General features: G+C 45.3%; 1 protein-coding gene across 2 annotated transcripts in view; it reads left to right on the top strand.

The window, feature by feature from the left end:
• The window catches only part of LOC139368953 (brefeldin A-inhibited guanine nucleotide-exchange protein 2-like), a 45,045-nt gene that overhangs the window by 21,611 nt on the left and 8,506 nt on the right, over positions 1-14,928 (top strand). For both annotated transcript variants that reach the window (XM_071108479.1, XM_071108478.1), the window contains exons 18-28: positions 782-953; positions 2,120-2,271; positions 6,428-6,556; positions 6,887-7,045; positions 7,207-7,354; positions 7,561-7,657; positions 10,635-10,675; positions 10,762-10,931; positions 11,372-11,523; positions 11,704-11,876; positions 11,994-12,154. In XM_071108479.1, the coding sequence (XP_070964580.1) occupies positions 782-953; positions 2,120-2,271; positions 6,428-6,556; positions 6,887-7,045; positions 7,207-7,354; positions 7,561-7,657; positions 10,635-10,675; positions 10,762-10,931; positions 11,372-11,523; positions 11,704-11,876; positions 11,994-12,154 (1,554 nt within the window). The remainder of the gene's footprint in view (positions 1-781; positions 954-2,119; positions 2,272-6,427; positions 6,557-6,886; positions 7,046-7,206; positions 7,355-7,560; positions 7,658-10,634; positions 10,676-10,761; positions 10,932-11,371; positions 11,524-11,703; positions 11,877-11,993; positions 12,155-14,928) is intronic.

Here is a 14,928-nt window from a genome sequence, read left to right on the forward strand (position 1 = left end):
GTCCACAGGTCAGAACATCAACCAGTCAGTCTTTAAAGAATTTAAAAAACATATGCAGTACCAGTCAAAGGTTTGGACACCTACTCATTTAAGGGTTTTTCTTTATTTTTTCATCATGTAGTAACCAAAGAAAGCTTTGACTGACCATGGCTTAAAGTAATGATGGACTGTCATTTCTCTTTGCTTATTTGAGCTGTTCTTGCCATATGGACTTCACAACACAACGTTTTTGCTCTAACGCATTAAGAAAAATAAATTCCAGGCACACCTGTTAATTGAAATGCATTCCAGGTGACTACCTCATGAAGCTGGTTGAGAGAATGCCTAGAGTGTGCAAATATTTGAGATTCGTCAAAGTGAGGCTACTTTGACGAATCTCAAATATAAAATATATTTTTGATTTGTAAAAACTTTTTGGTTACTACATGATTCCATATGTGTTATTTCATAGTTTTTATGTCTTCACAGTTATTCTACAATGTAAAAAAACAACTACCTGGAATGAGTAGGTTTAGCAGACACTTTTATCCGAAGCGACTTAGTCAGTTATACATACATTTTACGTATGGGTGTTCCCGGTAATCAAACTCACTACCCTGGAGTTACATGCTTTACCAACTGAGCTACAAAGCACCAAAAAGTTACCATGCATTGCTCATCCGGGATTTGAACTCCCAACCCACCACCAGAACTCGACCAGACCGTCATTTAGCCTGTTCATACCTACCTACGGCCAGTTGTTTTTAGTAACTGAGGTCCCCACCATTGTGTTACGTTACAGGTGAAGAACAAAATGACCAAGGAACAGTACATCAGAATGAACCGTGGCATCAACGACAGTAAAGACCTGCCTGAGGAGTACCTGTCCTCCATATACCATGAGATCGCTGGCAAGAAGATCGCCATGAAGGACAGCAAGGAGCACACTATCACACCCAAGACTAGCAAGCACAGTAAGTAGAGGAGCCAGGGTATGACAAAGAGACATTATATTTAGAGTTGAGCCAACATTTAGATTATTGTTCTGATTCTAGACTTTCAGTTATTATTTTAAATATTCCCTTTGTTATGTTAATGGGGTTCTAACATGGCTGTTATAGAATGTTGTAGTGTCATGTAAATGGAGTTCTAACATGACTGTTATAGAATGTTGTAGTGTCATGTTAATGGGGTTCTAACATGGCTGTTATAGAATGTTGTAGTGTCATGTAAATGGGGTTCTAACATGACTGTTATAGAATGTCGTAGTGTCATGTTAATGGGGTTCTAACATGACTGTTATAGAATGTTGTAGTGTCATGTTAATGGAGTTCTAACATGGCTGTTATAGAATGTTGTAGTGTCATGTAAATGGGGTTCAAACATGACTGTTATAGAATGTTGTAGTGTCATGTTAATGGAGTTCTAACATGGCTGTTATAGAATGTTGTAGTGTCATGTAAATGGGGTTCAAACATGACTGTTATAGAATGTTGTAGTGTCATGTTAATGGAGTTCTAACATGGCTGTTATAGAATGTTGTAGTGTCATGTAAATGGGGTTCAAACATGACTGTTATAGAATGTTGTAGTGTCATGTTAATGGGGTTCTAACATGACTGTTATAGAATGTCGTAGTGTCATGTTAATGGGGTTCTAACATGACTGTTATAGAATGTTGTAGTGTCATGTAAATTGGGTTCTAACATGACTGTTATAGAATGTTGTAGTGTCATGTAAATGGGGTTCAAACATGACTGTTATAGAATGTTGTAGTGTCATGTTAATGGGGTTCTAACATGACTGTTATAGAATGTTGTAGTGTCATGTAAATGCATCACAATGCAGAATCCTCAATGTCACGTCTCTCTGAACGCACGTCTCTCTGAACGCACGTCTCTCTGAACGCACGTCTCTCTGACAAGCTATCTAATCCTGTATGTATTATGTGTCAGCTGAACCCCTACACCAACCTGCCCAGGGGGAATTGTAGCCCTACTGGTTGCCTAGGAAATGTAGGTGTTGGTCATGTGATACTCTGTCAACCCAGAACTAATCTTTTACATCATTTTGTCAGATGTTTTTACGTTGTCTGTCCACTAGAGATTAGTTGTGATAATGTGGGCGCTCTCTCTTTGCAGGCGTAGCCAATGAGAAGCAGCGTCGTCTGCTGTATGACGTTGAGATGGAACAGATGGCGAAGACAGCCAAGGCCCTGATGGAGGCTGTAAGCCACGCCCAGGCCCCCTTCTTCAGCGCCACCCATCTGGAGCACGTCCGGCCCATGTTCAAGGTAGAGTCAGCCAGACTCAATCAAACCACATGTATTTTATAAAGACCTTTTTTTTTTACATCAGTAGCTGTCACAAAGTGCCTTACAGATACCCATCCTGAAACCCCAAAGAGTTAAACGTTTTAATTAGTCGTATGTACGGGATACACATGGTATACATCGTCCAATGAAATGCTTACTTGCAGGTTCCTTCTCGACAATACATGAACAAATATTATTAGATAAGAATACGATGACAGAATATATATATATATATATATGTGTGTGTGTGTGTGTGTGTGTTTTTATTTTGCATAAGTATAATACAGGAAGGCACAATTTATAGCAATATTTCCACGTGTTTTGGTGAGTGTGGGGTCAGTGTATAAACTGAACAGTTTTATAAGTCTGGTAGCAACAGTTGTGGTGTGTGTGTGTGTAGCAGGAATGTACTGAGTGTACAAAACATTAGGAACACCTGTTCTTTCCATGACACAGCTTGACCAGTTGAAAGCTATGATTCCTTTTTGGTGTCACTTGTTAAATCCACTTCAATCACTGTTGATGAAGGGGAGGAGACGGGTTAAAGAAGGATTTTTAAGCCTTGAGACAATTGAGACATGGATTGTGTGTTTGCCATTTGAGGGTGAATGGGCAAGACAAAAGATTTTAAGTGCCCTTGAACGGGGTTTGGTGGTAGGTGCCAGGCGCATCAGTTTATCAAGAACTGCAACGCTGCTGGGTTTTTCCACGCTCAACAGTTTCACGTGTGTATCAAGAATGGTCCACCACCCAAAGGACATCCAGCCAACTTGACACAACTGTGGGAAGCATTGGACTCAACATGGGACAGCATCCCTGTGGAACGTTTTCAACACCTTGTAGAGTCCATGCACCGACGAACTGAGGCTGTTCTGAGGGGGAAAAGGGGGAGGGGAGTGTGTGCAACTCAATTTTTTTTACATTTATTTCACCATTATTTAACCAGGTAGGCTAGTTGAGAACAAGCTCTCATTTGCAACTGCGACCTGGCTAAGATAAAGCAAAGCAGTTCGACACAAACAACGACACAGAGTTACACATGGAATAATCAATAATACAGTAGAATAAGCTATATACAGCATGTGCAAATGAGGTTGGATAAGAGAAGTAAAGGCAATAAATAGGCCATGGTGGCAAAGTAATTACAATATACCAATTAAACACTGGAATGGTAGATGTGCAGAAGATGAATGTGCAAGTAGAGATACTGGGGTGCAAAGGAGCAAGATGAATAAGTAATTACAGTATGGGGATGAGGTAGATTGGATGGGCTATTTACAGATAAGCTATGTACAGGTGCAGTGATCTGTGAGCTGCTCTGACAGCTTACAGATAAGCTATGTGCAGGTGCAGTGATCTGTGAGCTGCTCTGACAGCTGGTGCTTAAAGCTAGTGAGGAAGGTATGAGTCTCCAGCTTCAGAGATTTTTGCAGTTTGTTCCAGTCATTGGCAGCAGAGAACTGGAAGGAGAGGCTGCCAAAGGAAGAATTGGCTTTGACCAGTGCGATACCTGCTGGAGCACGTGCTACGGGTGGGTGCTGCTATGGTGACCAGTGAGCTGAGATAAGGCGGGGCTTTACCTAGCAGAGACTTGTAGATGACCTGGAGCCAGTGGGTTTGGCGACGAGTATGAAACGAGGGCCAGGCAACGAGAGCAAACAGGTCGCAGTGGTGGGTAGTATATGGGGCTTTGATGACAAAACGGATGGCACTGTGATAGACTGCATCCAATTTATTGAGTAGAGTATTGGAGGCTATTTTGTAAATGACATCGTCGAGGATTGGTAGGATGGTCAGTTTTACGAGGGTATGTTTGGCAGCATGAGTGAAGGATGCTTTATTGCGAAATAGGAAGCCAATTCTAGATTTAACTTTGAATTGGAGATGCTTAATGTGAGTCTGGAAGGAGATCGGTTGAAGAGCATGCCTTTAGTTTTACTTGCATTTAAGAGCAGTTGGAGGCCACAGAAGGAGAGTTGTATGGCATTGAAGCTCATCTGGAGGCTAGTTAACACCGTGTCCAAAGAAGGGCCAGAGGTATACAGAATGGTGTCGTCTGCGTAGAGGTGGATCAGAGAATCACCAGCAGTGAGAGCAACATCATTTATATATACAGAGAACAGAGTCGGCCAGAGAATTGAACCGTGGCACCCCCATAGACTGCCAGAGGTCCGGACTGTGGTGGTGAATTTCTGTCTTATCAAATGAGAGACAAACTTAACACACGAGTCAGAGTTATACTTAAACTACATCTTTAATAATAAGAGCTTTGCAATAGCAATGACTTTCAACGATGCACCATTGCTAATGAACTGTTGAGAGTAATTAAAACAAAAGTACAAAGATCTTTTTTAGCCAAGATACACCCCTCTCAACCTACATGACGAACAACAGATACATAGAATGGTCACAAGGTTAAGATTTGTATGAAAGATATCTATAATACATAGCAGACAGCAAATGCTGTGTCAACAGTTTTCATTGTATAGAGACCAGTGTCTGGTCCTCCTACTCCAAACTGGAACCGTCTCTCCCTGATACAGTATAGAACAGAACCATTACCTCATGTTCTCTGGAATGCTCTTTAGGTTTTATCACCCAAAGACATCGTAAATCTCCTCTGTCAGTGTTATCTCAGAGGCCCATCCTCAGTAGAACACACACACAATAGTTAACAGAATACTCTATTCTGTCGAATAAAACAACCATTATAATATAAAACAACCATTATAATATAAAACAACCATTATAATATAAAACAACCATTATAATGCAATACAAGCATTATAACAATCTTGCAATTTCCATGACAGGGCAACAGGCCCTCCGATTTGACTTACTGAACTCTATCGGCAAAGTAGTTGGTGAACCAGGCGAGGCAGTCATTTGAGAAACCAAGGCTATTGAGTCTGCCCGATGAGAATGCGGTGATTGACAGAGTCGAAATCCTTAGCCAGGTCGAAAGAATATGGCTGCACAGTAATGTCTCTTATCGATGGCGGTTATGGTATTGTTTCGGACCTTGAGCGTGGCTGAGGTGCACCCATGACCAGCTCTGAAACCAGATTGCATAACGGAGAAAGTACGGTGAGATTCGAAATGGTCGGTAAGCTGTTTGTTAACTTGGCTTCAGAAAGACAGGGTAGGATAGATATATGTCTGTAGCAGTTTGGGTCTAGAGTGTCTCCCCCTTTTGAAGAGGGGGATGATCGCGGCAGCTTTCCAATTTTTGGGAATCTCAGACGATACGAAATAGGATGAACAGGCTAGTTCTAGGGGTTGCAACAATTTCGGCAGATCATTTTAGAAAGAGAGGGTCCAGATTGTCTAGCCCGGCTGATTTGTAGGGATCCAGATTTTGCAGCTCTTTCAGAACATCAACTGTCTGGATTTGGGTGAAGGAGAAGTGGGGGAGGTTTGGGCGAGTTGCTGTGGGGGGGGGGGGGGGGGTGCAGGGCTGTTGACTGGGGTAGGGGTAGTCCGGTGGAAAGCATGGCCAGCCGTAGAAAAATGCTAATTGAAGTTCTCAATTATTGTGGATTTATTGGTGGTAAGGGTTTCCTAGCCTCAGTGCAGTGGGAAGCTGGGAGGAGGTGCTCTTATTCTCCATGGACTTTAGTGTCCCAGAACTTTTTGGAGTTTGTGCTACAGGATGCAAATTTCTGCTTGAAAAAGCTAGCCTTTGCTTTCCTAACTGTGTATATTTGTTCCTAACTTCCCTGAGAATTGGCATATCACGGGGCTGTTCGATGCTAATGCATTAGGAAGGTGTTCTTAATGTTTTGTACACTCAGTGTGTTTGTGTGGGTGTGTGAATGCATGTGTACTAAGGTGTGGAGAATCAGAGCAGGTGGTCAGTTCAGTTGAAGTGTTCAGCATTCTGATGGCTTGTAGATAGAACCTGTTTCTGAGCCTGTTGGTATCAGACCTCATGTCTGCCTGACGGTAAGGGAGAGAACAGCTGGGAGGTGTGAGGTCCTTGATGCTCTGTGCCTTCCTCTGGCACCGCTATGAGTAGATGAGCAAGAAGTTTAGATGCAGAAGCTGTGCCAGAAGATGACTTCACCCTGTGTGTGTGTGTGTGTATGACCGATGTTCTTTACGGAGTAAAAGGATTCAAGCCTGTGTATTTCAGCTGGCGTGGACCCCTCTCCTGGCAGCTTTCAGCGTGGGCCTACAGGACTGTGACGACCAGGAGGTGGCCTCTCTGTGTCTGGAGGGGATCCGCTGTGCTGTCAGGATTGCATGCATCTTCAGTATGCAGGTTAGTTGTCTCCCCTGGCTACACAGCTAGACCTCCGCTTCTAAAACATCTAATGTAGCAACCTTAGGCTGTGTTTCCACAGGCGGCCCAATTCTGATCTTTTTCCACTAATAGTTTTTTTTTACCAATCAGATCGGCTCTTTTGCCAATTCGTGGACGGCCTGTGTAAACACAGCCTTATACACTTTACTTTCCAAATACCCCCCCCCCCCCCCCATCAAACATAGTTCTAGACTTAACATGAACATATATAACCTAGAAGAGACAGTTTTGTGTCTTTATGTTCATCTTTCACATGAATTACCCATCTGTCTGTGGCTCTCTGTGCAGTTGGAGAGGGATGCGTACGTCCAAGCCTTGGCTCGGTTCACCCTTCTCACAGCCAGCTCCAGCATCACTGAGATGAAGCAGAAGAACATCGACACCATCAAGACCCTTATCACTGTGGCCCACACAGACGGAAACTACCTGGGCAACTCTTGGCATGAGGTAGGTCAGAGGGCTTCTCCCAGATAGCACCTGGCCTTCCCATTTCTAACCCTGCTTCTCATCTCTTCTGTTAGTCAGGAATCAAAACCCATATTATATAGTGTAGCACTTGGTAGAGACATTTTAAACAGATCAAGAGGGCCCTAACCCTCTCTCTGCAGATCCTGCGGTGTATTAGCCAGCTGGAGTTGGCCCAGCTGATTGGTACGGGGGTGAAGACACGCTACATCTCTGGAGTGGCTCGGGATAGCCAGGCTGGCATCAAGGGCTTCCCTTCCGGGGGAGAGGAGTTCATGCCCCTGGGACTGGGTAAGGCTCACAGGGCTCTTGAACATCAAGGACATTGACTGTGTAAATGGTGTTTGAAGACCAGAGTTTGTGCACCCTATTCCCTATAATAGTGCACTACTTTTGACCAGGGATCTTATGGACCATGATCAAAAGTAGTGCACTATGTAGGGGATAGGGTGCCGTTTGGCAAGTGACTGGTGTGTTAAATGTGTTTCCTGTTGCAGGGACCCTGGTTGGAGGTCCAGACCGGAGGCAGATGGCTCATATCCAGGAGTCAGTGGGAGAAACCAGTTCTCAGAGTGTAGTGGTGGCTGTGGACAGGTGAGAGACCAGAGATCTGTTTGAATACTCATACTAACCTTACTATTTGTGACGTGAATTGCGTATGTAGTATGCTTATTAGTCATAGTATGGATATAGTTAGCATGCCAAAAGTTCCCGGATGTCGTACTAAATTCGGCAAAATATGAGGTATACATGCAGAGGACACTATTTCCGTACTTTAGGGCCCGTAAATGCAATTCTAGAGGAAATGGGCGTGGCTTCACATCTTTTTTAGATTTGAAGAAAATGGCGGACAATATGCAGCCGAAGTACGAGAGAGGATACAAATTCATTGCTTTAACTAATAAGGACAAAGGTTAAGAAGATGTTGAGCAATGTAATGACTTTTCAAATAAGTTACGTTACAGGTTTTGTTGGCTGACAATTTGTTAGCTACGCCGGTCTTATGAACCACATATCATTACAGCAGTATTTTCCGATATGTTAGCTAGCTAACGTTACCTAACGTTAGTTGGCTAATTATACATCAAACTTGCCAGAATATTAACTTTTGGCTGTCTATCTAACTACCCAACGTTTACTGACTTATTCTCGTCATTCTTACACGGAACCCGGCTGCGTTATCGTGCATACATGTATTTTGTCCCCCTACACCAAACGCGATCACGACACGCCGGTTAAAATATCAAAACAAACTCTGAACCAATGACATTCATTTGGGGACAGGTCGAAAGCATTAAACAAACATGTATGGCAATTTAGCTAGTTAGCTTGTACTTGCACTTGCTAGATAATTCGTCCTAATTTAGCTAGCTTGCTGTTGCTAGCTAATTTGTTCTGGGATATAAACATTGTTATTTTACCTGAAATGCACAAGGTCCTCTACTCCGACAATTAATCCACACACAAAACGGCCAACCAAATCGTTTCTAGTCATCTCATTCCAGGCTTTTTAATCTTTGAACTTATATGGTGATTGGCATCTACACTTTCATGGTATTACCACGACAACCGGCAAAACAGTTTGTCTTTCAATCACCCACGTGGGCTTCTATAAACCAATGAGGAGATGGCACGTGGGGCAGGACTTGCAGCGCGATCTGCGTCAGAAATAGAAAGGACTTCTATTTTAGCCCTTGGAATCGCAGACGCTCGTTGGCGCGCGTGAGCAGTGTGGGAGCAATAATTTAATAACATGTATTTTGTGACGCTCGTGCACACAACGTGTCCTGTCTGGTCAGCATGTTAGCTTAGCTAAATAGTATAGTTGTTGTGCGTTCTCAAGGGACATTCAGGTGCTTTCGTAAATTCGTTCTGGCGATCTACTCCGATTCCAGAGCGCAGAATAATGAATTTACGAGCGCTCAACACCCGAATATGGCCAGTGTTAGTAAAAGTTGGCAAAAAAGCGTAATTAAATTGTTGCCAGCAGCACAGTTAGTCACCAACGCTCTCGATAACATAACTGCCTAACCAGCTCTGCTAGGGCGAGTAAAATGGTCAGTGGTCTCATTTGTGTCTGGAAATAGCTAGCAAGCTAGCCAACATTAGCTTGTGTGCTTGACTGCCTTTGTAAGGTCAGAACACTCAAATAAACTCTACTTGTCGGCCAGAGCGTCCAGTGTGCGCTGCGAGTGCGACGCGTTCTGTATTTACGAGCGCACTCTGGCACTCCAGATTGAATTTAAGAACACAACAGAAGTCATAAAATGTCTAACTAGTCATTTGTTAGGCTAACTAGCTAGCAATAGTTTGCCTAGCAACAGCATCAAATTCCGGTAGACAGGCGAAGAGCTAGTACGCTCAACTGAAAGGATACTGTTTGTTTACAGTGTACTAAAATGAACTAAATAGTATGTAGTATATACTCATTAAGTAACAGTATGTTAGTATGGTTATTCGAACACAGCTCAGCTCTGAGAGTAATGGTGGCTGTGGACAGGTCAGAGACCAGCTCTCTGAGTAATGGTGGCTGTGGACAGGTCAGAGACCAGCTCTCTGAGAGTAATGGTGGCTGTGGACAGGTCAGAGACCAGCTCTCTGAGAGTAATGGTGGCTGTGGACAGGTCAGAGACCAGCTCTCTGAGAGTAATGGTGGCTGTGGACAGGTCAGAGACCAGCTCTCAGAGTAATGGTGGCTGTGGACAGGTGAGAGAGATGCGCGACAGTGCTGGACGGTATACCGTGTTTTACTATATTCCGGTAATTGCTAACCGACCGGTTTAGGTTTTTACTTTACCTTGTGTAATGGTATTTCAATGTTTGGTTTGTTGAATGTGTTACGCCACTTATTACATTTGCTACTTGAGTTGTCCCTCTCTCTTTCCACACACACCAAGCCCCGCCCCCTGGCACTCAAGGAGAGCATATTTGGGCACAACCACGAGTCACAACAACCACTCGCAGTGACAGTCTGCATGGTCAATGCTGCAGATATTCATGACAACGATGCTGATTTCCACATTGCTTCTTAATATAAATCCACAAGGGTTCTATAATTACACTATTAGTTAGCAACATCAAAGCTACAGTAAGAGCAAACATTTAATATAACATCTAATTAGGATCCACTGGGGAAAGACTGATCAACACTTTGGTTCCTACCCTGTCACAATAACCCCTCCTTGGCTTTTTAATTCGTTGTCACATCAAACAACACCGTATTCAAAGTCCCCACTATATTCCAACTTTTGGTTAAAGTTTTATTGGAACAGTATAAGTACAATCTGAATGGTGAAAGCCCCATTTAAAGTAACTTAGAAAGTATGTGTTGACACCTTAGGGCCATACACTGCTCATCAAGCATATTTAGAACTTGTATAATTCAAATACTGTCAAAAACCATCAAATGTGAAAGATATTGTATTTTGGCCACATCGCCCAGCCATATAACACATGGTCACCATACACCATGTCTGCAGTCAGACATGTATACTTTGTCATGTACTGTATGCCATCTGATCTGGATTGTGCCATTTGGAAGTACATGACCTACCTTTTGCTTTGTCTGCAGGATCTTCACTGGTTCCACAAAGCTAGATGGAAATGCAGTGGGTAAGTGGGATCTATGTGTTTCTCCGTATCCGTCTCTGGCAGTGTGTGAATGTGTTTCTTGACGTCGTCCTGTGTCCTATTCCTAGTGGACTTTGTGCGGTGGTTGTGTGCGGTCTCCATGGATGAGCTGGCCTCCGCTCACCAGCCGAGGATGTTCAGTCTGCAGAAGATAGTAGAGATATCTTACTACAACATGAACCGTATCCGTCTGCAGTGGTCACGCATCTGGCAGGTCATTGGAGACCACTTCAACAAGGTGAGTGACTACCTTCATAAAGTAAGGATGGTTTCCCAGAACCAGATTAAAGCCTACTTCTGGACTAAGAAACACTTTTAGTGGAGACTCTGCGTTGAGTAGTATTGTTAGTCCATCGATAGTATTAAAGGGATACTTTGGATACCATTTTTGACTCTGGGTTCAGTATGAAGGAAGTTAGAGGTAGCATGCTAGCAGACTCCCAAAGACTTGCAGTCATTGCGCTTATGGTTCCTAGCATTGGCTGGCGAAACTACTTCCTTCGTACTGGACACGGAGATATTAAAACCGGCATCCTCTAGTACCTCTGACTCTGAGAAGTAGATAAAGGGCTTCATTGCCAAAATATCCCTTTAATCTATTAATCTAACCTGATTTTGCAAAGACTTCGCCTATCTATTGACTGTGGATCTATGCCTGTGTGTTTGCTACTCTCCCAGGTGGGCTGCAACCCCAACGAGGATGTGGCCATCTTTGCGGTGGACTCTCTGAGGCAACTGTCAATGAAGTTTCTGGAGAAAGGAGAGCTGGCTAACTTCCGCTTCCAGAAGGACTTCCTCCGGCCATTTGAACACATCGTGAAGAAGAACAGGTAGACATGGACCAGGGGGAAGGGACCGTTCTTGAAATGGGTCATGTGAAGGGAGTAAAATGAAAGTGGCAGAGGTGATTTGGGTCAATATTGAGGATATGATGAGGGGGGGGGGGGGGAACCCTCCCTCTACACACTCACAACAAACCATTGACTGTTTGACCGACCTCTCCTCCACAGGTCTCCCACTATCAGGGACATGGTGATCCGCTGTGTGGCCCAGATGGTCAACTCCCAGGCAGCCAACATCCGTTCCGGCTGGAAGAACATCTTCTCTGTGTTCCACCAGGCCGCCTCGGATCACGACGAAACCATTGTGGAGCTGGCCTTCCAGACCACTGGCCACATAGTCAGTGAGTACAGTCAGTCACATCAGGACTCTGGCTCACCATTTTGACTGACAGTCGACGGCCAACTCTGTAGAGAAATGGACTGCTGATTAACAGTTTCTCTCTCTCTCTCTCCTCCAGTGATCACGTTTCAGCAGCACTTTGCAGCAGCCATAGACTCCTTCCAGGATGCAGTGAAGTGTCTGTCTGAGTTTGTGTGCAACGCTGCCTTTCCTGACACCAGTATGGAGGCCATCCGGCTCATCCGCCACTGCGCTAAATATGTCGCAGACCGGCCGCAGGTAGGCACCACACAGGCCCCCGGGTAGGGTAGGCACCACACAGGCCCCCGGGTAGGGTAGGCACCACACAGGCCCCCGGGTAGGGTAGGCACCACACAGGCCCCCGGGTAGGGTAGGCACCACACAGGCCCCCGGGTAGGGTAGGCACCACACAGGCCCCCGGGTAGGGTAGGCACCACACAGGCCCCCGGGTAGGGTAGGCACCACACAGGCCCCGGGTAGGGTAGGCACCACACAGGCCCCGGGTAGGGTAGGCACCACACAGGCCCCGGGTAGGGTGGGCACCACACAGGCCCCGGGTAGGGTGGGCACCACACAGGCCCCGGGTAGGGTTTCTTTAGGAATGTAGTAAGTAAAAGTTACATTTTTAATATAAATAGTAAAATACAGATACCCAAAAAAACTACTTAAGTAGTACTTTAAAGTGTTCTTACTTCGGTTCTTTACACCACTGTTTGTTGCAATGACAGACTACATAATTGATTTTGAACAGAGGTAAAATAGGATGTGCAAGTACATGGTTCTTCCAGATGCAGTGTTACACGGAACCCAAACCGGCTGCGCGCGTGTGCCATCGTGCGCCATCGTGCGCCATCGTGCGCCATCGTGCATTGTCCCCCCACACCAAACACGATCACGACACGCAGGTTAAAATATCAAAACAAACTCTGAACCAATTATATTAATCTGGACAGGTCAAAAAGCATTAAACATGTATGGCAATTTAGCTAGTTAGCTTGCACTTGCTAGCTAATTTGTCCTATTTAGCTAGCTTGCTGTTGCTAGCGAATTTGTCCTGGGATATAAACATTGAGTTATTTTACCTGAAATGCACAAGGTCCTCTACTTCGACAATTAATCCACAATTAAAACGGTCAACCGAATCGTTTCTTGTCATCTCTCCTCCTAGGCTTTTTATTCTCTAGACTTTCTATTGCGATTGGCAACTTTCATAAATTAGGTGCTTTACCGCCACCGACCTCGTTCGTCTTTGTCACCCACGTGGGTATAACCAATGGGGAGATGGCACGTGGGTACCTGCTGCAACAAACCAATGAGGAGGTGGGAGAGGCAGCACTTGCAGCGTGATCTGCGTCAGAAATAGAACTGACTTCTATTTTAGCCCTTGGCAACGCAGACGCTCATTGGCGGGCGCAAGCAGTGTGGGTGCAATAATTGAATAATATAGATTACTACATTTATTTTGCGCGAGCAGGTGGAGTCTGCCTGTTAGCTTTCACGTTGGTAGATACTGCCTGTATGGATGGTAGGGGGAAACAGTTGGCTTTGACTGCTTGTACTGTGCTGACTCTTGCATCAATGAAATCGGCACAACAACAAAAATGTCTGTAAAGATGGCTGTTGTGCCAATAACAGATGGAATGCAAGTGAGTGACTCGGTATACCACACCGAGCAGCAGAGAAAAGGTGCCAACAAGTCACATTCTCAAGACAACCAGAAGAGGGCGCCATTGCCCTGCACAAATCCACTTGACAGTTATGGAAGGAGATCAAAATGTGCTATTTGTCAAAGCACTTACCAAAGATTAACATGATTGTCCTCATAAAAACTAACAGAGGAAAATGTAATCCAAGAGAGCAGTGTAACACTGTTTTCAAACCAATCTGCTTCTGACACAGATGTTTATAGTTGAGTCCAATAGGACCTGCTGTGAGTCATACTGCGTGTACACGCACAGTGTTTGGTGCTATCAAACCATTTAGCAATGTCAGTCAACTAAATAGGATCGTGATACCAGCAAAAATAGGTCAGACGAAGTGTCACATTAAAACAGAGGTGGTCCCAGCAGATATCCCTTTACTGAATGAATAAAAAAATATGTTTTTTTTTTCATTTTTTTTTTCGTGTCAAATTGCCTGTTGGCAGCCCATTCCTTATGGGAGTAAGTGACACACATAACCAAACTAGAAGGGACCAGTGTGAGGCGCAAGGGTGGGACTCCACCTGTCAGCACTACATGCAGCCAGAGAAGTGTTCACTGAAGCAGAGAGAGAATTCGCAGCTTCGTCCCTCAGATGAGAAGTACGAGACGGGAAACAAAGTGCACTACAAACGAGTTGACTGTCGAGTGGAGAGGACCCGGGAGTAGTCATTGGCCAAGAAGGTGTGGTGATATTTGTGAGGCCCGGCTGCACTGTTGTCAGAGTGCGTCTCTCAAGATTGTGAAAAGTAAATGATCAACCAGTTGGAAGGGCTGTTGCTGAGAATCAGCCTCCTACTGAAAATGACACATTAATAGGCACAAACCTACCAGATGTCTCCAGCCACTGATATAGACACTGAAACTGACACAGGAAAATGGAGCAGAGACCTTCAACCATGACACAGGTAATACTGTTGAGGGTTCAAATGAGGAAAACGTTCAACAGCCACTGAAACCTAGTTGTTGTCATTTGGAGTTAACAGGGACCCCGCAGGCCACGGGTAGGGTCCCCGCAGGCCACGGGTAGGGTCCCCCGCAGGCCACGGGTAGGGTCCCCCGCAGGCCACGGGTAGGGTCCCCCGCAGGCCACGGGTAGGGTCCCCCGCAGGCCACGGGTAGGGTCCCCCGCAGGCCACGGGTAGGGGTCCCCGCAGGCCACGGGTAGGGGTCCCCGCAGGCCACGGGTAGGGGTCCCCGCAGGCCACGGGTAGGGGTCCCCGCAGGCCACGGGTAGGGGTCCCCGCAGGCCACGGGTAGGGGTCCCCGCAGGCCACGGGTAGGGGTCCCCGCAGGCCACGGGTAGGGGTCCCCGCAGGCCACGGGTAGGGT

The sequence above is a fragment of the Oncorhynchus clarkii genome, chromosome 16, assembly GCF_045791955.1.
Source record: "Oncorhynchus clarkii lewisi isolate Uvic-CL-2024 chromosome 16, UVic_Ocla_1.0, whole genome shotgun sequence".
NCBI lineage: Eukaryota > Metazoa > Chordata > Actinopteri > Salmoniformes > Salmonidae > Oncorhynchus > Oncorhynchus clarkii.